Here is a 21679-nt window from a genome sequence, read left to right as displayed (position 1 = left end):
TATTTTGTAGCTACCTTTTGTAAAATGGAGGGATGAGAGCAAAGCAATCACACGTAGGTCTAATTTTTCCTCTCTAGACATAGGGAGAGGTATGTGTACAAGATCGGGGGAGTACTGAGGATGGAAGGGGACATTTGACCTTGCATTTGAGACCCTTGGGAAATTATTGTGCAGGAAACCATGGTCCAACATGGGTCCACTTGGCTGAGTAGCATTTTCAGAGCTAAGTGAGAAGGACTGGCTAGATCTACTAGGCCTCCTGGGTCAGTTCTTGCACAAATTTCTTCTTCACTTGAATTTAGTTATTTTTTTTTTCTTTCCCTTTTTGATTTTCTTCCTTCTCACCATTAACTTGCTGTGAGACAACACAAGTTACTTAACTTCCCTGGGCCTCATTTCCCTTACATTAAAAGAAATGAAAGGGTTCTTTCATGAAGGTCTTTGTCTACCCTCAATTTTTAAAAAATTACACTTGCATTTCCTACTGTTACTTTTTCCTCCCTCATTCTCCTCTTCCTCCCTTTTTCTTCTTCCTGTTTATTGTAAGATTACTTTATTATAACATGTCATTAACATTGTAAAAAGCACTTTCCCATAATTTATATCATTGAGTAGGTCGGGGATTATTATCGTCCACATTTTGTAGGTGAAGACACCAAAGCTCCGAAAGGTTTTATGTAAAGTGAAAAGCATTGTCGCTTTCCTTATTTATTTAAAGGTAGTCTGGTCTTCTTATGGAGCATGGAAGCTATGCAATAGCAATGCTACTTAAATAATTGGAGTAGAATTAACTTGAATATCATAATTCTTGTGATTTAAAAGAAAACGTTTCATCAGACTACTTAGTAAATTCATGCTGGCTCCTAGAAATTGTCGCTTTATTTTCCAACTTTTACAAAGCACACGAGAGTGAAAGGGCATACACTCTATAAATGTTAAATTAATTTCTTCTAGAAATTTGATGAGGGCTATCAGGCTTAATGGTAATAATTTCCCCCCTTTTTCCATTCTAAACATCTGGATGGTAACTTGCCTATTTCTAGTTTTCTGGTACTGTTTTCCTTCTCTGTGATTTTCCAATATTGATTTCAGCAGTTCTGTGACTATTTCTGAATTTTCCCACTCTTTGGAGTTCTAATTTACCTGAATAATTAATTGCTGTTAAACTATCATTTAAATGTAAAATTTCTGAAAAGTCTTTTATTCTTTTATAAAGTATCAAAATATTCTCATTTGGAAAAAAAATTGTCCTAAATAAAGTTAGCCAAAACTATGATACTATAATTAGGGACTCTCAAAAGATACATAAGTGATGAAACCAGGATAATAATAGTCAATTAAAATTGATATTAATGATTCAATTCAATTAATTGATTTGCTTTTGTTACTTTTAGGGCCAACTACATTTATAGGTTTGGCTTTGGTTTATCCATACAGGAGCCAAGCATCTGAGTCATATGAAGAATTAGAAATATGATGAAACTTATAGTAAGATGTAATTTTCCTCAACTTGAAGTAATGCATGACAGCAATAATTGACTAAGCCCACCATGGTAGGTGTTGTTTTACGAGGTGCCCCTGCTGGTCAGATGGGAACAGATACATAAGAACTTAACCTTCTTGTGTTCATCTTTGGTAAGATTTGCAGAAGCCAATTTAGTGCCTTGGATACAAGAATCATGACATTTCATCAACGAATTTTCTTCCCATTTGATAAAAAAATGTCTTTCCCAATACTCCTTGAAAAATTGCAATTTTCAAAAACTGTATCCACCCCCTTCCATTGTTCTAGCCAATGCCTCAAGTGCTGCCGTCATTGTGTCAAGCATATCCAATTTGTGAAATCCAGCCAAAAGACTTCCTTTCTTAAACTGTGTATTCATGAGCTGTGCATTTTGCTTTCATTATTTGATATAATAAAAAATATTCAGATTTCAAGGTTCAAGGGCTAAGAATTGTTAAGGACTAAGACCACTGGACTGAGTAAATGAACTCTTTCAAGTCATTAAGGAGATCCTTTAATGTGCATAGGGCCCTGTGGTTTCTTTAACCAGACTAAGAGAGTTCAATTTCAATTCCTTTATGGAATCTTCCTTAACCGTCTCAGTTAACAGTCAGCTCTCCTATAAGATGCATTCTATAAAATCTAAGCCTATAAAGGTTGATTTTCTATCCTCTACCCTTTCTTTTAAAGTTTTTTTTGTTGTTGTTTTTTAAGATCCTGGACTTAAGGATCCTCCTGACTCAGCCTCTCTCGTAGCTGGGACTACAGGTACGCACCACAGTGCCTAGCTCATTTTCTACCCTTTTATAAGCAGTCTATCTGATTATAGACTCCTAAACTCAAGAGTCTTATTGCATGCACAGAGCAGGGAGCTCAACTGATATTTATTGATCGTTTGATCTTGTTTCCAAAGGCAGCTGGCCATACTGCTGCAGTTGCTTCAGGTCTGGCATAACTATTCCAAGATAGCTAGTCATTATAGAAGCAGATTAGAAACAGCTGAGGAATATTCCTTCTTTGTTACATATCAAACTTAAATTCAGCAATTTCTTAGAGCACTTTCAATATGCCACATATAGTGCTTTTGGGCATATAAATAGTAGCTACTATTTATCAAACCGTTCATAAATGCTAGGGCACGATATTCAGTACTTTATGAGCATGGTGCTATTTGTTTATAACAATCACATTCAACAATTGGCATCATCTCCATTTACAAATAGCAGAATGAGCCAAAGAGAGGTTATTTGCTCACACTGTGTAGAAAAGTTCATAGAAGAAAATTTGGTTCAAATATAGCATTTTGACCCCAAATTTGGGGTTTGTAATTATTACTCTGGTTAAAGGAAGGTTGGTCTGAAGCTTAAAGGAAGGTTGGTCTGAAGCTTAGGTTGGTTAGGAGCAACCCTGACCCAAAACAGGAAAATGCAGGGACACAATGGTTGTATCACTTGAGGCACTGGCTATCAGAAAACCATTGCCCATTGCTTTTTATTTAAATTCCTCTGACTGCCTTTCAGATTCAGCACAATCTTACTACTCTTACCGCTATGACTGGTCATCTCTTCTTCCTCTTCCTAGGCTCTCTTTTAGTCTTCATCTTCCAACCATAGATGTTCCTCAAGTTTCTGTCCTCACACCTTTTCTTTTTTTCTGCTCTGCTTAGTGGTACTCAAATTTTAGTGTGCATTGCCATCACCTTAGAAGCCATAAAAAATTCAGATCCCCAAGGCCCCAATCCTGACCCAGGGAACCAGACATTCTGGGAGAAGGACTTGGAAATCTGCATTTTTTAATAAGCAGTTCCAGTGATTTTATTGTAGATTGAAAAACTACACCAGGAAACACAGACCTCTCTCAAAGTTCTCTCTCAAGGTTCTCATCCACCCAGCACCTTCAACCATCACCTCTTCGTAAACTGCTCTCCAATCATTATCTCTAGAACAGACCCATCATGCTTCACACTTACATTCCAACAATGTTACTGACATTCCCATTTAGATGTCCTGCCGCCCCCTTACCCTTAGTATATCCAGAACTGGGCATCCTCTTGCCTCCAAAATCAGTTCTTCCCTTGAATTCCCTGTTTCTGTCCCTCACCAGGCTCCTGCCACTTGATTTCATAACCCTATTCAGAGTCATCTCTCATCTTTAGACCTCCCCTTTAGTCCCTATGTTCAAACAACTGATGAGTCCCTGACTGTCTTCGTCTGTTAGGGTGCTTTCATATATTCCAGTGGTTCTCAGCCCATCTGTAGAGCTTTGAAAAAATGATGTCTGGGTCCCCACTGAAATCTATTAAATCGGAATCTCTGGGGACAATCCCTGGTCATTAGTAGCTTTAAAAACTGTGCTGATTCTAATGCATATTCAAGGATGGGAAACTTTAAAGTTCTCTCTGTTTAATATTTGTAAGATCACCTGAAGACCTTCATGGTCTCCATCCCCAGAAACAATGATTAATTCATTAATTGTTGAGAGAATTAGGACAGGTGATTTGTTAACAGATTTTAACAGGTACCCAGGCTAGGCGCGGTGGCTCACGCATGTAATCCCAGCAGTTTGGGAGGCCAAGGCAGGTGGATCCTTGAGGTCAGGAGTTTGAGACCAGCCTGGTCAACATGGTGAAACCTCATCTCTACTAAAATACAAAAATTAGCTGGGCACGGTGGTAGGTGCCTGTAATCCCAGCTACTCGGGAGGCTGAGGCAGGAGAATTGCTTGAACCCAGGAGGTGAAAGTAACAATGAGTTGACATTGTGCCACTCCACTGCAGCCTGGGTGACAGAGTGAGACTCCGTCTAAAACACAAACAAATAAAACAAACAAAAAACGAGTTACCCAAATGAGACAATGAGAACCCGAACTAGGTGGTGACAAAATCGACTGAACAAACGGGAAAGACACGGTGGAATTATGAGCTTTAAGACTTGAAAATTGGCTGAATATAGGAGGTAAGAGAAGAAAATGACAGAAAATGACTGACAGGGCAGGCACAAGTCTGGATACTAAGAATGCTGGTGGCAAGCAGGCAAGGTAGGAGAAAATGCTTGTGGGAGGCTGGGCAGGTGACACATGATTGAATCTGGTTCTGCACATGTTGAGTTTTGAAGTATTGGAAGATACTTGGTGGAGGTGTCACTTAAGTAGTTGGGGATTTTCAAAATGTGGTAGCTAAACCAGCAGTATTGACATCACCTGGAAGTGGCTTATAAATGCAAATTCTTGACTTTCTCCTCCCAATCCCCAGCCTGCTGAAGAAATTCTGTGGTGGGGCCCAGAGATGTGTGGTTTTACAAGCACTACAGGTGATTCTGATGTCACTAGATTTCGAGAGTCACTAGCCTGGAGTAGTGGTCCTCAAGCTTTACCATGCATCAGAATCACCTGGAGAGCTTGTTAAAGGCAGTTTTCTGGGTTTAATCCCCAGAGCTCCTGATTTACCAAGTTGGGGTGGGGGCACATGAATTTGTATTTCTCAAAAGCAAGCTCATATAAAGAGCAAGTTTAGATAAAGAATAAATAACAAGGTGGTGCCAGTGCACCACTGTCCAGGGACAATATGTTGAGAACCATTGGCCTAGCAATCAAAGGCAAAAGAGATCTGGTCTGGAAACAGATTTGGGGGTCATCTATATACAGAAAGTCATGAGTTTCTTGCTCAGACACCTATTGTAGCCTCCTACTGGGTCCTTTGGCTTCCATAATTCCCCAATCTATTTTGCAGGCAGAAATCAGAGAAATCTTTTAGGTTCATAAATCCTATTGGTTCACTAGCTGCACACAATCCTCCAATGGCTTCCCATTGCTCTTATTTGATTTCCATACATGACTTAACTGGCCCTGCACGATCTGGTCTTTTCCTTCCTCTCCAACTGCATCCACATCATTTCCTTCTCTCTTACTCTGCGCCAGCCATACTGATTTTTTTTACAGATCCACAAACACATCACGTTCTTCCCACCTAAGGCCTCTGCTCACACTGTTCTCCTGCTTAAAACACTGTATCTCAGCTCTAGGGTTCCAATCCCTCCTTCACGTTCTCATCTCAGTTTAGACATCACCTTCTTAGAGAGACCTTCCCTCCTTCTCACCCCTTGTTATTTGTTCGCTATCTATACCATGTTTGTGTTATTCACTGCTCTTGTCACAATTAGCAAACATCATATGCAGTTGTGTCCTTGCTTATTATCTGTCTCCACTACTCAATTGACAACTTCCTGAGGGCAGGGGCTTGCTGAATGAATGAATGAAACAAACACAGCAAGTCCTATTTGCTCTTATGTTCTCAGTGGTTTCATAAATGTGTGTTGAATGGAGGAAGTATAGAGAAAGGAGACAATAAAGTTAAGTGGAAAAATACGCAGGATGTCTACATTTTATAGGGTGTGGGGGAGAATGGAATGCTAAGGAGAAAAAGGAGGCAGAGAGGTAGGGCACTTTCAAAACAGTGGCTTAATTGTCATAACAAAAGATATACACTACAAACATATATATATATATATATATATATACAGCAACAGATATCTAAATGTCTATATCTAGCTGGATGGATAGCCATTTGGAAGACTACCCATACAAAATAAGTGCCATGAAATAACACTTGAGTTTCAAGGAGGCAGTGTTTATAACCAATGATCAGATCTATGAAGACAGGAGACGATCACTGTGAGAAGGCCAAGGGCCTGAAGATTATTCATGGGCATGAAGGCGTTTTTATTTTATGAACACAACTCAATATGTGGATTATAGTTTACCAAAGTTCTTTGATCATTGTTTCATTTGATCCTCAGTAAAAAAAAAGATCTCAAAAGACAGGCAGGACAGCTATACAGACGCTATTTTCAGTAACATGCTGGGGAAGTAGAAGTAACAAGCCTAGATTATGCTTTCAGAAAGTTTAGTGATCTCTCATTACAAATTTCATCTGTAATAATAGATATCTACTATTTATGTAGAGATTCTTCATGTCCAACCATAATATGAGCAAACAGTTCCAGGGAACAATAGTAACTTAAAAACAGACCTCCCTAGAGCTTCTCATGTTTCTTTTCTAAATCGAGTATTTGATTCCAATAGCACTAGAATCTGGGAAGATTTTTTAAAATGCTACTTGGAAATAAAGGCTTTTAACTTGGACAATTTTAAATGGTAACAATTCGTTCCCCCCTCCTTATTTGGTCAGACTGCCAAGCTAAGTTTAATGTAACTTGTAGATGCCAGCAATAGTCACCATCTGCTATTAGCTCCTAACATCTCTACCACATTCTGATGGATCAAATGTAGGATGTTTTATTTGTCCACATAGCAAGCGTTAACGGAAGTTCCTAGAACTGAGTAAATAGGAGGAGAGATACTGTTGGAAGGAAATACAATGATTTCTCAGGTTATTAAAATAGTAAAGAACTATCTGCAATCGTTGCCTATATCCATTAAAGCTCAGAATTGGAAACAGTTTTTCAAGTCCAGGATCCCTGAGATTCCTGCAAAATCAGGCTCATGAAATAAGAACATAGGGGGTTAAAATCTTTTGGAAGGTGTTTTCATTTTCCTAATACAACTCTATATACAGAATACAGTTTACCAACATTCTTTCATCATCCTTTCATTTGATTCTTGGAAACATCTTAAAAGGCAGGCAGCACCATTTTCTTCTGAGGCTTAGTGAGCATTAAGTGGATTATCAGCTAGTAAGTGGCAGAGCCAGGATGGGAATCCTGGGCTTCTGGATCTAGATTTTGTGCTCTTCTTTCTATGCAGCACAGCTTCCCTAATTTAGACCTGCTTTTCTTTCTTTCTTTTTTGCAAAAGACTCCCCTTCTCTATGCATGGGCACATTGCCACCAGAAGGACAACTGGCCTGTGCATATCTGGTCACCTTGTAGAGTCACAAAAACAAAACAAAACAAAGCAAAACAAAACAAAACTAAACAAATACAAAATAAAATAAGACTGAAATGTGTCAAAAACTTGTGGCATAGGTAACAAGTTTTCTAGACTATCAGGAAGGAGAGAGGAAGACAATTTTCTGTGATAGCTGTTCTTCTTAAATACTTTCTGTAATTCGTCATTCAATCAAGAGTTATGATGCTTTTTTTTTTTTTTTTTTTGAGACTGAGTCTCACTTTATCACCAGGCTGGAGTGCAGTGGCACCATCTTGGCTCACTGCAATCTCTGTCTCCCAGGTTCAAGCGATTCTACTGCCTCAGCCTCCTGAGTAGCTGGAACTACAGGTGTGCGCCACAACGCCCAGCTAATGTTTGTATTTTTAGTAGAGATGGGGTTTCACCATATTGGTCAGGATGGTCTCGATCTCTTGACCTCGTGATCCACCCACCTCGGTCTCCCAAAGTGCTGGGATTACAGGTGTAAGCCACTGCACCCGGCTGAGTTACGTGCATTTTTAAACATTAAGTCAGTGGATACCTCTAGCGCTTTACTGATTCTTACAGGATTTTGAACTGTGACACTTTTGTTAAGGCTTAGCCATGGATGAGAGGTGAACCAGGGCTATCTACACAGTTTATAATATAGTTAAAGGAATTAAATGAGGGAAATGATGTATCAGGTAATTAGAGCTAAGGGGAAGAGTGGTAATATGGCTTTATTAATAGTGATTTATTTTTACTTTTTATTTTTTCAGACAGAGTCTTGCTCTGATGCCAGACTGGAGTGCAATGGCCCAATCTTGGCTCACTGCAAGCTCCGCCTCCTGGGTTCAAGTGATTCCCCTGCCTCAGCCTCCTGAGTAACTGGGACTACAGGTGCCTGCCACTACACCCAGCTAATTTTTTTTTTTCTGTATTTTAGTAGAGGTGGGTTTCACCATGTTGGCCAGGATGGTCTCAATCTCCTGACCTTGTGATCCGCCCGCCTCGGCCTCCCAAAGTGCTGGGATTATAGGCGTGAACCACCGCGCCCGGTTGATAGTGATTTTTAAAGACTGAGTTTTATGGTGGGGGGGGGGGTTTCTTAATATTATTGATAGTATCAGCGACAGTTTCATATTTAATGTATAAAGAGATAAAGCACAAAAATGAGCTGAATAAGCTGAATGAAAGACTTAACACTTTCATACAGTGTCCTAAGTGTCATAACACACACACACACACACACACACACACACACACACAGAGAGAGAGAGAGAGAAAGAGAGACGGAGAGTTAACATCTCTATCTAGCTGTATGGGTGGTCGTTTATTAGTTCAAGTAAAATATATGCTATATAAACATGGTGCTGAAGTATATGCACTTACATGTACAAAATACGATCTAAGACTCTTTTGGACCTATTGAACAATGCTAGATTGGTGAAATTCTACACCTTAAAGTTCTGATGATACTTTTTTCATAGATAGTATATAATAGTCATAGATTAATAACCTGAATATCCAATCTCTTCCTTCTGGGAAGACAGCACTTTGTTGCTTTCTTTCTCATTCCCAGACACATGCACAGACACGTATATACACACTGATCATTACACAACTCAGTTTATAGAGCATTTAAAAGTATTCCACTATGCAAACTACTGTGAAATCACAGTGCTAGGTGCTACTGGAGAAAAGAAAAGCACAAATAAACCATGCACAATTCCAAACCTCCCTCCGCTTTCTAAGCATGGCTTTGAAAGTTATTTTGAATCTTAGCTTTGACCTAGGTTAGGTTTGAATCTTAGCTCTGATACATACCAACTCCATTATGTTGGGCAAGTTCCTTATTTTCTCTGTATTTAAGTTTTCTTATCTGTTAACTGGGAATAATAATATCTACCTTTATGGGGTTATAATTCACTGAAATGATGTGTGTAAAGCACTTTCAACAGTGATTGGCACAGAGTAAGCTATTATTGTTGTTATTACACTTATATTATTATTTTTGAATATCATATAGCCTAAAAGAGAATATAGACTTAAGCATATGTCTACCAGAAAAAATCAACAGCATAATAAAAATGTTCTGTTAAAGGATTTTTTGTTTTAAACAAAAAATCATAGAACCTCCCCAAACCCCTAAATTTAGCTTTGGGAACAAAGGAATAAATCAAGAAGAGTTGATCATTTTCCCAGGTTTTGTAAATACTAACTTCTTTTGCCGCTAAATGAATAACGATGTCTTTAAGACATCAGTTAGGTGCAGCACAGAATTATATATGGAAAAGCAGTCTTGATTTTAAATTCAGCAAGTCAGCCGGCTTAGCAGAAAGAATTCCAGAACAGAATGAGGCAATGGAATGAATAGTCTCTAAAGTGTCTCCTTTATTTCTGAAATTCTGTGATTCTATGGTCAAGATACTTGATGAAGTTTCCAGAGAGATAAAAATAAGACAATGCAGAAAAGTATTACTAGTAGCATTTTCAAACGGTAGTTCTCTCCCCAAACACCATTGCTTTTTTTGTGATTTTTTTTCAACTACCTTTTTAAAAGCTGGCCTTGGAACAGAATTAATATTCACCTCATGAAGAAAGAGGAGTTATTTTGAATGAGTTGGGTCACTGAAGGAGGAAATCTATTAAACAAAGTCCTTGGGGAAGTGAATTATTTATTGATTCAGCTTGTGGTCTAAAGCTGAGGTGTGTGTTGGGGGAGAAGGGAAGCATTTTGCCATAGGATATTATAAGGGAATTAAAGGGAAAAGGTTAGGAAGGGCATACCTTAGAAATATGGTGGGTAAGCAGGGCTAACTATTGTATATTAATTGTGGCAGTATAGGGAGAACAAGACAGATATAATTTTTTTAAATTCTGATGTTTGGAAATTATTTAAAATAATGTTTAAAAGTGTTGACTAATGTCAATGAAAATCTGTTACTTTTTTCTTAGGCAGTTAACATGTATAAGAAACTCCTTTTACATATTTTGCTTTCTCATTAGTTCATTCATTAAAAATTTACAGATTATTTATTATGTACCAGCCATGACTAAGACAGACATTGTTCCAGCTCCTATGAAGGTTAAATCCTAGCGATGGAAATGTCCTGAGACAAAAGAGAAGATGGAAAAAAAAAAAAAAAAAAAAAAGGCCTAGGACCTAGAGTGAAAATCCATTCCCTGAATGATAAAAACTTGCTGTACAATCTGGAAATCTAAGATTCCCTACCATAACCCTTGATATCAATTTGATCACATGCAACTGATTTCAGTAGTAAAACAATAGCATTTCATAAAACATAATGCTGTCAAAAATAAATATAGATAAAACTCCAGAGGGGAGAAATTTCAATATGTTATCCTCTTATTCTCTTGAGAAAATGATTAATGTAGTGTCACTTGGTTATGATGAAACATTCTTTCCACCTCCCATGGTGGATTCTGGGGTGCATTAATAATTTAAATTACCCCCCAAATTAGACTCTGACTTCAGGATTTATAAAGAAAATATTTTCAGAAGAGGTCGTTACCTAAACAATTCCTTTAATCAACAGTCAGAGGACTGACTCAACTGATGGTGCCAAACGTTCTACACCAGGGCTGTGATGGGGTATCCCCTCCTTATCCCCATCATTCAAAAGTGTAAGAGGGTCAAGTGAATTTTTAAATGCAGATTTTTGATTTATACAGTTCTTTTTCATCTTGTGAAAAGTGGTTACTAGACTTAATCAAAATTCCTCTGTGCATCATTAACTAATTTTAGCTTCCTCCTTTTTTAGTTTTTATTTTTAGTGTTTGGAAGAGCCCAGTTTTAAATCTTCTGTGGATTTCACATTTTTCTACTGAAGCCTTGGGGGAAGCTACATTTAAAAGTAGGGAAATAGTAATTAAAATTGATTAGGACAAGAAGTTTTGGTGCTATACAAATGTGGACTCAATTCTCCCCGTCACAAGCCGAACCAAGCAGCAGTTTTTGGTTTTGATTATAGCTTTACTTGCGATTTTAATAAACATGAACCAGTATTCAAACTTCTAATATCCTGCTGCTTAACTATTTCCAAAGAGCTATCCAGTTCTTTTAAACAGGCTTTGTTTTAAAATTTTAATTTGTTTGGCTCAGTCTCACCTTAGAAAGTTGTAGCCTTATGGTAAACTCTTTTATAAGTTGATTTCCAGAATCATAAGCAATTCTATTTTTGCCCCCTCCCAACTAAGTGTTTCCTCATGTTTCAAAACTGTTGGTGCTGACAGGTTTTCTGCCTTGTTTTATCTGGTTCCCACAGTAAGTATGAGAGACAAACACAAGAATGTGCCCAGTGTTGACTGGATGCATCAAGACTACAGTGATACTTACAACTCCTCCAGGAACCGGAGGCTGGGCAGGGGATTCGGGAGCAGCTGACTGATGTTGTTCATACTGAGGTCTCTGGAGGGGAAAATAGACAGCGTGTGAGGAGCAGCGAATGCCACCACAAGGAAATCCAGCTGTTCAATTCACACATTTCCAAACAATACAGTAAAATGAACTCATTCCTCTGCTTGACAAATGAATCGATATTCTACATCTTAAATATATTTCTTTTCTCCAACATTCCCGGCAACATCATGGGCTCTCTATCAAATTAGAGACTGTAGGAGGAACTTACATGAAATTCAAAATGATTTAGGCCATTCATGGGCATGGTTGTTATTCTTTACGTTTAAAATTATGTGAGTGGACAGCAAAGGAAACAGACATAACTCAACTTTAGACATAACTCAACTTTGTGTCTTGCTTTAAATTGTGTGACAAAGAGAAATGTCTTCATCGCGCAACTCTAGAAGTCCTGTTTTTCTCTGGGACTTTAAGTTTTGATTCAAAGAAACTTAAAAACAACAACAACAACAACAAAACAAGACAAAAAGCCTATTCCCTCCTTCTAACATGTTCCTTTTGCAGGTTCTCAGATTGCATTAAATAAGTGAAATGAACCATAAAACGAGGGTGTAAGGTGATCCTGCTCTGTAGCACACTTCCTGCTGGGCCTGCACAGTAGTTCCTGGCACAGGAAACAACAAGCCACTTTAGGCAGAACTCAATCAATTTTTGTTTTAAACGAAACTCCGTGTAATTACGCTTTATTCTTTTTTATTCCCCCCCTATTTCTTTAGTGTCTCTTACATAGCCCCACAGCATCATGGGTATATGCCCTCTGTATCTCAGAGGCCAAAAGACTGACAGCTGGACAGATTCTAATCAAGACCAACTCAGATTTTATATAGTCAGCTAAAGGTCACTTAAGAAATGACTTGTTGCACGAACCTGAAGATTCAGAACTTATGGCATTGTATTCTCAGACCGGGCCTGCATTAAAATTTATCTTGAGAAAAGATCATGAAGTTCTTTTCAACCTGAATTATTGCTTTTATTAAAGTGGACACATGCATTGCACCTAATCAGCTGATTCCATTCGCAACATGTTGGTTCCTTTATCAAATATTAACTTTATATCAGTGACGCTAAGAATTGAGGAACCATTCACTCTTTGCCTTTAAAAAGTCACAATAATGTGCAAAAAAGATAAAATATTTTATTAATTGTTTCAGAGTATGGTACCACCCCGAAATTGCTATTAATTTTATTATCTGTTAGTGAACAATAAATAATGAAGCCAAGTAAATGCTATGTTCTTAAGCTAAAACTAGACAATGCCATAAGTATAGACTACAAATTTTTGCATTGTCCATACTCAGAAGTCTGGATTTTTCTGGCATTGTCCAGATAAAGAAGTCAAGTAATTGATAAACAATTTCATTTTTTTCCCAAATATTCCTGTGAAATAGCACAGTCACTAAGTTCACTGAACAGGCATGTTTTAAACTGATCAATGCAGTTTCTGGATTCCTCACATTGATTATAGAATCTCTGCAAAGACTTGATATTTCTCAGGAATATTCACTTTTTAAAATTTGATATCCTACTTATTTCCTAAAACGATCAAAGTGGTTTGATTTTGGGCCATGTCTATTGGTAACACAGATCAAACCAGTCTTGACATCAAGACATATGGTGTGGAGAGCATAGATTTTCTCTCATATTTTTCTACGTGATGTGGAAATCACTTTAGAACAAATGTTGATCTTGTCTATCTGCAGAAAGCTCTAAATAGAACATGGTCATTTACATATTAAGGTGATTCATAAGCACTCCACATTATTTTTAATATTTGTTACCCTATTTCAAGTACTTGGAAGTGAGGCTTATGTAAGCATTCACTCTCTGGTTGCCACCTGAACACTTCTTATTTGCGGAGGACACTAGGGCAGCAGAGAAAGTGCAGGCAAGCCTGAGAAGAGCCTCTTGGGTGGGAACTTAGACTTTCCCATTCACTAGCTGCATAATCTTGGGAAAACCAACCTCATTATGCAGCCTTCCTTATTTTTAAACAAGGGTGTCTCTATATGAATAGCTTGAAACCCTATGATTAGCCATTTCCGATGAGAGGGGGGTGACTTAATTCTTTTCTCAAAAAGGAAAGTACTTGGCTGGGCATGGTGGCTCATGCGTATAATCCCAGCACTTTGGGAGGCTGAGGCAGGTGGATCACCTGAGGTCAGGAGTTTGAGACCAGCCTGGCTAACATGGTGAGACCCCATCTCTACTAAAAATACAAAAATTAGCTGGGCATGGTGGTGGGCACCTGTAATCCTAAGCTACTTGGGAGGCTGAGGCAAGAGAATCACTTGAACCCAGGAGGCAGAGGTTGCAGTGAGCTGAGGTTATACCATTGCACTCCAGCCTGGGCAGCAAGAGCGAAACTCCGTCTCCAACCAACCCCTTACCACCTGTTTTCTAATACAGGCTGTTTTCTTTTAAAAACCCTCTAGCAGTTTATATAAACTTGTAGCAGAAATAACTTTTTTTTTTTTTTTTTGAGACGGAGTCTCGCTGTGTCGCCCAGGCTGGAGTGCAGTGGCCGGATCTCAGCTCACTGCAAGCTCCGCCTCCCGGGTTCATGCCATTCTCCTGCCTCAGCCTCCCGAGTAGCTGGCACTATAGGCGCCCGCCACCTCGCCTGCCTAGATTTTTGTATTTTTTTTTAAGTAGAGACGGGGTTTCACCGTGTTAGCCAGGATGGTCTCGATCTCCTGACCTTGTGATCTGCCCATGTCAGCCTCCCAAAGTGCTGGGATTACAAGCTTGAGCCACCACGCCCGGCCGAAAATAACTTTTAATAGCAATGATCTAAAACCAAATGAAATGGGTCTCTAAAATAAAATTCAAAATGGGCAAGGTAAAAATTAATTTGCCTGCATTTGCTCTTTTCCCTTCTATGTGCACTTTTGCATTGATGTTAAAATGTAATTATGGTTCTCCAGCTTAGTGTATTCCAAACATGGTGAAAGATGAAATTTTTAAAATTTCTAATTTGCTGTGGACTTACACTACTATAAACTATAATAAAAATTGATTACTAAAACGGTGAAATAAAAATACAAAGATATACAAAATACAAGGCTCAATATTTTATTATGTGATTTAACAGAAATAGTTAAATAACTACAAAAGTTTCCAGACTTTACTCTGAAATTCTTATCTGTTGTGGATCAGTAAAAACAGCAGTGGCCTGGGGTGGGTCCTTCTCTTTGGCAAGTGATGCTCCTCTTGCCTTCATATCAAGAATGGTGAGGCTTAAATTACTTTTAGCCTGCTCATCTTTGACTTAACAATGATAGAATCAGAGAATGTTTGGCTGCTAGAGAGGACTGAAACTCACCAGGTGAGAATGCTCATTATAGATGAGGAAAATGAGGCTCAGTGAGGTGAGGTGGCCTCTAAGTTTCAGTGCAATATTTAGGGGGAAAGCCCAGGCCTAGAATCTAGGTCTAGACCTTAGGGTTTTTGATTTTGTTTTGCTTTCTTTATTTTTGTGTACCACCTTTCTAATTTTTGCAAAATATCTTCATTCTGACCCTCAAATTATTTTTAAACTGTTCCTTTTATTTTTCTACAGCATTTGGTCTTTTTGACTCCTGGTACACATATAACCTTAGCAGAAAATGAGAGGTCTTAAAATAATTTCCAAGCCTGTGCATTATTTACACTTTAAGTTATTATTTTAAAATGCTCTGTTTTTTTTTAAACCACATCTTGCCCATGATTCAGTTTCATAAAAATCAATGAAGTCACATAATGAATTTCTTGATGTTTTGTCAAGATGTAGAAATTAATTTTGAAGAAGTGGTCACTATGTAAAAGGATTTTGTAAGAAATGGATGATTGATTTCTGCTGTGACAAGATGGTCAAATAAGTTAAACCATTCTGCTCTGTCTCTGATCCACCTCTTATCTATGCTATACTACTGATCGCATCTAGAAATCTAGAATAGAGATTGCAAATTCCATGAGAGCAATTGTTATATATAGGAACCACCCCAGGAGCTTTAAAAAATGTTGATGTCTGGACTGGCACAGTGGCTCACACCTGTAATCCCAGCATTTTGGGAAGCTGAGGTGGGAGGATTGCTTAAGGCCAAGAATTTGAGACCAGCCTGGGCAATATAGGGAGACCTGTACAAAAAAAAAAAAAGAAAAAAGAAAAAAGAAAAAAGAAAAAAAAATGAGCTAGATGTGGTGGTGTGTTCCTGTAGTCCCAGCTACTTAGGAGGCTGAGGTGGGAGGATCACCTGAGCCTGGCTGGTTGAGGCTGCAGTGAGCCATGATCCCACCACTGTATTTCAGTCTGGGCAACAGAGTGAGCCTCTGTCTTAAAAAATGCTGATGTCTAGGTTCTATCCCCAGGATTTTGGAGTTAATTGATCCACTGTGGGCACTGGAGTTTTTAAAAGCTTTTCGGGTGATTCGAATGCTCAGCCAGGACTGAAAACAACTGCCTGGAGTAACCCTAAGTTTTCAGGCCAGTTCTCTGACCTCTGCAACTCACTTGAAATTGAGGAAGCTTACGATGATGAAAGGTACTGTTTCTTATGAGTTCCTATGGGTTGCATCCCAGCAGACAGTATCTTTCCCTTAAAAATGTTTTTGTTACTTGCAGCTCTATTTCTTTTTCATTTGACAGATGTTAAATGAGCATTAACGTGGTCAGGTTTTATTCTAGGAACACAGTGGAGAATATATCTTAGTCATCTTTAACTTTTCCCTTTCCCACCATCCTACGTCCATAAGCCCCCGGTGTTAATTGCACTACAGAGTTCGCTGGATCTGGACCCTCTTCTTTCTTCTTGGCTGCCTTTGGTTAGGCCAAAGGCAGTACTGCTGAAAACCGTTCTGCTCTCCATGTTTACTGTGTCTCTTCATTCTGGGTCATCTTCTACACCATGGCCAGAGCAGTCACCCTGAGAAGTCTGTCTGCTCATCACTCTACACAGAGCCACTGCTAGCCAAAAAGAAAGGCAGCCCCTCAGGTAGATGAATTAAAAGAGGACTCCCTCTCCTGAGGGGTTGAAGAACTAAAGAAAATATCCTCTTCCTCCTGAGGTAACAGCTACAGAGCAAGCAGGGTGAATGGCTTGGCAAGCAGAGCTCAGCCTGGAGTTTAGACCCCATGAAGGAGCCTCTGTGCAGGATACAACCTGTCCAACCGTAGCCATACAGCACAGTGCTATCTGAGAACTGCTGGCTCCTGCCTCTGGGAGGAAATGACACCCAAACTCCATAGGCTCTTCACAATCTGGCTTAATGTGGGTTTCCATCTTGATCTCATGCCACTTTCCTCCATGCAATGTGTGATCTAGTTACATGGAAATTCTTACCGTTTCCCTTTGCATGTGTCTTTACACGTGTGGTTCTCTTCCCTGGAATGCATTATCCTCTCCATTTCCAAATTACCACTCCCCCATGTCTCTTCCAAGGCCATTCAAGATCTAGTTCAACAGACCCTTGTCATTCTGACACAACCTCTTATCTTTCCATCTTCATTGTTCTCTATTTCAACCTCCAGTCCTTTGATACTTCCTGTATCAAAATTCATCTTAGCCCCAAAACCTAGGCTGTTGATCTCCTAGATCACCATGTCACCAACACTCTCAACTCCCTAGCCCCTGTCTTTTGTTTTACTTTCCTGGAAAAACCTCAGCTCTGGAAAAACACCACAGTTCCTTTATCTTCTCTGTTATTATCCCAGGATACTGAGTGCTACCAGAAAAAAAAAAAAAAACCCTCATAAATGTGCAGATCTGTGACTATAAATTCACGGTCTTTGTGTGTTTGTAACACCAGTGCCCAATTCTGTGCTTTGCTGTTGCTCAGCTTACTCCCATGGGAACTGCTGCCTTGAACCTCTTCATCAATGACCACCCCCATCATGCTCATGGGGCACCTGTCCTCTTACTTTATGGAAATAACTGGGATTCTTTGGACCACCAAGGATATTCTTTGTCCCCTGCTTACCACACCTATACCTTCCTCCTTATTAGCCTTCCTTATGGATCCCTTCCCCTTTAGCATACTACAGCACATTACTGTGTGCTATGGACTGAATGTTTGTGTTCCCCCAAATTCATATGCTAAACCCTGAATCCCTAAGGTGGTGATATTCAGAGATGGTGCCTTTGGGAGGTAATTAGGTGATGAAAGGGGAGCCCCCATGATGAGATTAGTGTCCTTATAAGAGACATGAGAGAGCTCCGCTGTCTGCCATTTAAGGATACAATGTGTGTAAAGCAGACATGCTAACCACTATACTATAGAACCATGTTAAGGATACAGTGTGAAGTTGGCCAACTGAAAACTGAGGGAGCTGACCCCCAGAGGACACTGGATCTGCTGGTACCTTGATCTCGGACTTCCCAGCCTCTAGAACTGTGAGATATACGTTTTTGTTGTTTAAACCACCCAGTTTATGCTAATTTGTTGTAGCAGCCTGGACAAATGGCTATACTGCCTCTAAGAGCATGAGGTATAGAACTGTTCTGAAATAAAATGCTCTTGGGAGCAAACTCTCTTTGTGTTTTGCTCACCTTTCACAATGTTTGTTTTTGCTTGTAATTAAGTTTCCCTCTTCAGTTGATCCTATTTGTTTTCTTTCCTAGGGATTCCTCAAAGATTCTCATTCATTGAAAGGTGCCCTTCTACCCCCATGCCCAAGTGCCACTAACTGCTGCTTCTCCTCCTCTTTTTCCTTCTGCTCCCCCCTTCTTTTCTCCTTCTTCTCGTTCTTATTCTAAAGTATCTTTCTTATCATTTCTATGGATTTGTTGTGAGGGAGATGACTAAAGTAGATACTTTGTTCATCATCTTAAAATTCAGCCATAGTTGAGATTTGGTATTTGAATCAGTGAATAAGGAAGCCCTTTCTTATAGTGTTACTATTTTAAAAAATTAAGAAAACAAAACAAAAAAAATCGATGCTCTTTCTTTAATCTCACCACAGTGGAAGACAAATATTTACTTCTTTAGCAGCACAGTGTAATTCCTATTTCTTCTAAGTACAATCATTTTAAATTTGTCTTTGGAGATCCAGTGGCATTTAGCTCTCTGCCAGATACCTTTGATAACAATGGATCTAGGCTGGAGCCATTCCAGCACTTTTTAATCGATCACTTTTCAAATATACTTCTAGAGATAATATACTTCTTGTGAATCTCGAAAGGCAAGATGCAGGCTTGAGTAGCATTTTATTATAGTATGAATAGTATTATTTCCAGGTACCTTAAAAATGTTATCATTTTTAACTCCAAAACACTGTATCCTTAAGAATATTTTTTTATTGAAGTATAACATATACAGGAAAATGCATAAATTCTGTGTCCAACCTGATAAATTTTCCTTCCTCCTTCCTTCCTTCCTTCCTTCCTTCCTTCCTTCCTTCCTTCCTTCCTTCCTTCCTTCCTTCCTTCTTTCTTCCTCCTTTCCTCCCTTCCTCACTTCCTCACTTCCTCTCTTTCTCTCTTTCTTTCTTCTTTCAACCAAGGTTTAACTCTGTCACCCAGGCTGTAGTGCACTGGCATGATCATGGCTTACTGCAGCCTCAACCTCCAGGGTCCAAGTTATCCTCCCACCTCAGCCTCCCGAGTAGCTGGAACCACAGGTTTGCACTACCGTACTTGGCTATTTATTTATTTATTTATTTATTTATTTTTGTAGAGATGAGGTCTCACTGTGTTGCCCAGGCTGGTCTTGAACTCCTTGGCTCAGTTGATTCTCCCACCTTGGCCTCCCAAAGTACTGGAATTACAGGCATGCCACCGCGCCTGGCCCCTGATGAATTTTCACAATATGAACACACCTTATGAACTAGCACAAATCAATAAATAGAATATTGACATCACCTCAGAACTCCCTCATGTTCCCTTCCATTCACTGCTCCTCACCAAAAGTAACCATTCTCCTGACATCTAACACTTTACATTAGTTTTGCTTGTTTTTAGTCTTTCTATAAATGTAATCACTTATAGACATTTTTGTGTCTAGCTTCTTCACTCATTATATTGGTTAGATTTATCCTTATGTTGCACCTAGCAATCCTTTATTCCTTCTTTTTTTTTTTTTTTTTTTTTTTGAGACAGAGTCTGGCTTTGTCGCCCTCGGCTCACTGCAAGCTCCACCTCCCGGGTTCATGCCATTCTCTTGCCTCAGCCTCCGAGTAGCTGGGACTACAGGCGCCCGCCACCACGCCCGGCTATTTTTTTTGTATTTCTAGTAGAGACGGGGTTTCACTGTATTAGCCAGGATGGTCTCTTATCTCCTGACCTCGTGATCCGCCTGCCTCGGCCTCCCAAAGTGCTGGGATTACAGGCGTGAGCCACCATACCCGGCCCTTTATTCCTTCTTAACGCAATATAGTGTTTCATTTTATCATTACACCACAATTTATGTACCCACTCAACTGTTGATGGAGATTTGGATTGTTTTCAGTTTATGACTGTTATGAACAGTACTGCTATATTCTTAAACAAATTTATTGAACATTCATAAGTGTACGTATTTGTTAGGTACGTATCTAGGAGTTGAACTGCTGGGTATTGGTATATGCATATGTCTGCTTTAATAGATACTGCCACATAGTTTTCTAAAGTGGTTATATCAATTTATACTCCCGCAAGTAGTCTATAAGAATATCAATTATTTCATATCCAATAGTTTCCATTTGTTGTCACCAAAATTGGTATCATTTTTTTTTTTTTCTCTCTCTCTCTCTTTGTTGAGACGGAGTCTCTCTCTGTTGCCCAGACTGGAGTGCAGTGGCGTGATCTCAGCTTACTGCAACCTCCGCCTCCCAGTTTCATGCCATTCTCCTGCCTCAGCCTCCCAAGTAGCTGGTACTACAGGCACGCACCACGCCCAGCTAATTTTTTGTGTTTTTGATAGAGACTGGGTTTCACCATGTTAGCCAGGATGGTCTCGATCTCCTGACCTTGTGATCTGCCAGCCTCAGCCTCCCAAATTACAGGTGTGAGCCACCGTGCCTGGCCTTTTTCTCTTTTTTATTTTAGTTATTTTGGCATGTACAGCGATATCACATTGTGGTTATAATTTGCATTTTCCTCATGTTTCATAGAGCTGAGCATCCTTTCATATGACTTTGACCATCAGGATACCCTTTTCTGCAAAGTGCCAGCAGAACATTTTATCTTATTTGATGACCTTTGAATTAGAAGTAAAACATACTTGCTGTAACAAGTGAAACTATACACTGATTTGTAAGGAAAAGGCTGGTAAACTTTCTTTTTCTAATATTACTCTCTTTTTCTAATATTATTTCTCCTCGGGTTTCAAAGAAATTCTTTTGAAAGAGTTAATAGTGTAATAGTTAAAAGTGTGTATTCTGTAGATATTTTGCCTTAGTTTGAGTCCTGGCCTTGATATTTCTGAGCTAAGTAACCTTGAGCAAATTATTTAACATCTTTGTACCTCAGTTCCCTCATCTGCATCATCTGTGAAATAGAGATAATAGTATCTACTTCAGAAAATTGTTATGAGAAATGTTAAAGTAAAATTAAAACGGAGACCAGGCCTGAAAACTTTCTGAGCAAATAAAACCAGTTAGGGCTTAAAAGTAACCTTCATCTAGCTTAAATTGCAAATATAGGTGGAACCTGACTGGGGTCACACTGCAGATATAAGCTAAACTTAACTGGAGTCATTTCTGGTAAATGCTTATGTTGAACAGAAATTAAACTTAACTCTAGTTAATCAGAAGCAGCCAACTAAGATACAATTATGTGACTAAGAACTTCCCAAAAAAGTACCCCCCCAAAAAAGATAACTGTAAGTCAATCAGATTTCTTTGTTTTACTTTTGCATCTCCCATAAATGCTTGCCTTTGATGTTCTGCATTGGAATGCAAAACCTCTGTTGGTCTG

The 21679-nt window shown here is 39.0% G+C and overlaps 1 protein-coding gene across 3 annotated transcripts in view; it reads right to left on the bottom strand.

Annotated features, from left to right (window-relative positions):
* LGR5 (leucine rich repeat containing G protein-coupled receptor 5) overlaps positions 1 to 21679 on the bottom strand; it is a 147329-nt gene that overhangs the window by 69068 nt on the left and 56582 nt on the right. For all 3 annotated transcript variants that reach the window (XM_025403339.1, XM_025403340.1, XM_025403338.1), the window contains exon 2: positions 11730 to 11801. In XM_025403339.1, coding sequence (XP_025259124.1) covers positions 11730 to 11801 — 72 coding nt within the window. The remainder of the gene's footprint in view (positions 1 to 11729; positions 11802 to 21679) is intronic.

The sequence above is a fragment of the Theropithecus gelada genome, chromosome 11 (assembly GCF_003255815.1).
Source record: "Theropithecus gelada isolate Dixy chromosome 11, Tgel_1.0, whole genome shotgun sequence".
In the NCBI taxonomy this organism is placed as follows: domain Eukaryota; kingdom Metazoa; phylum Chordata; class Mammalia; order Primates; family Cercopithecidae; genus Theropithecus; species Theropithecus gelada.
Note: the sequence above shows the minus strand (reverse complement) of the source record. Positions and strands in the feature narration are given on the sequence as shown.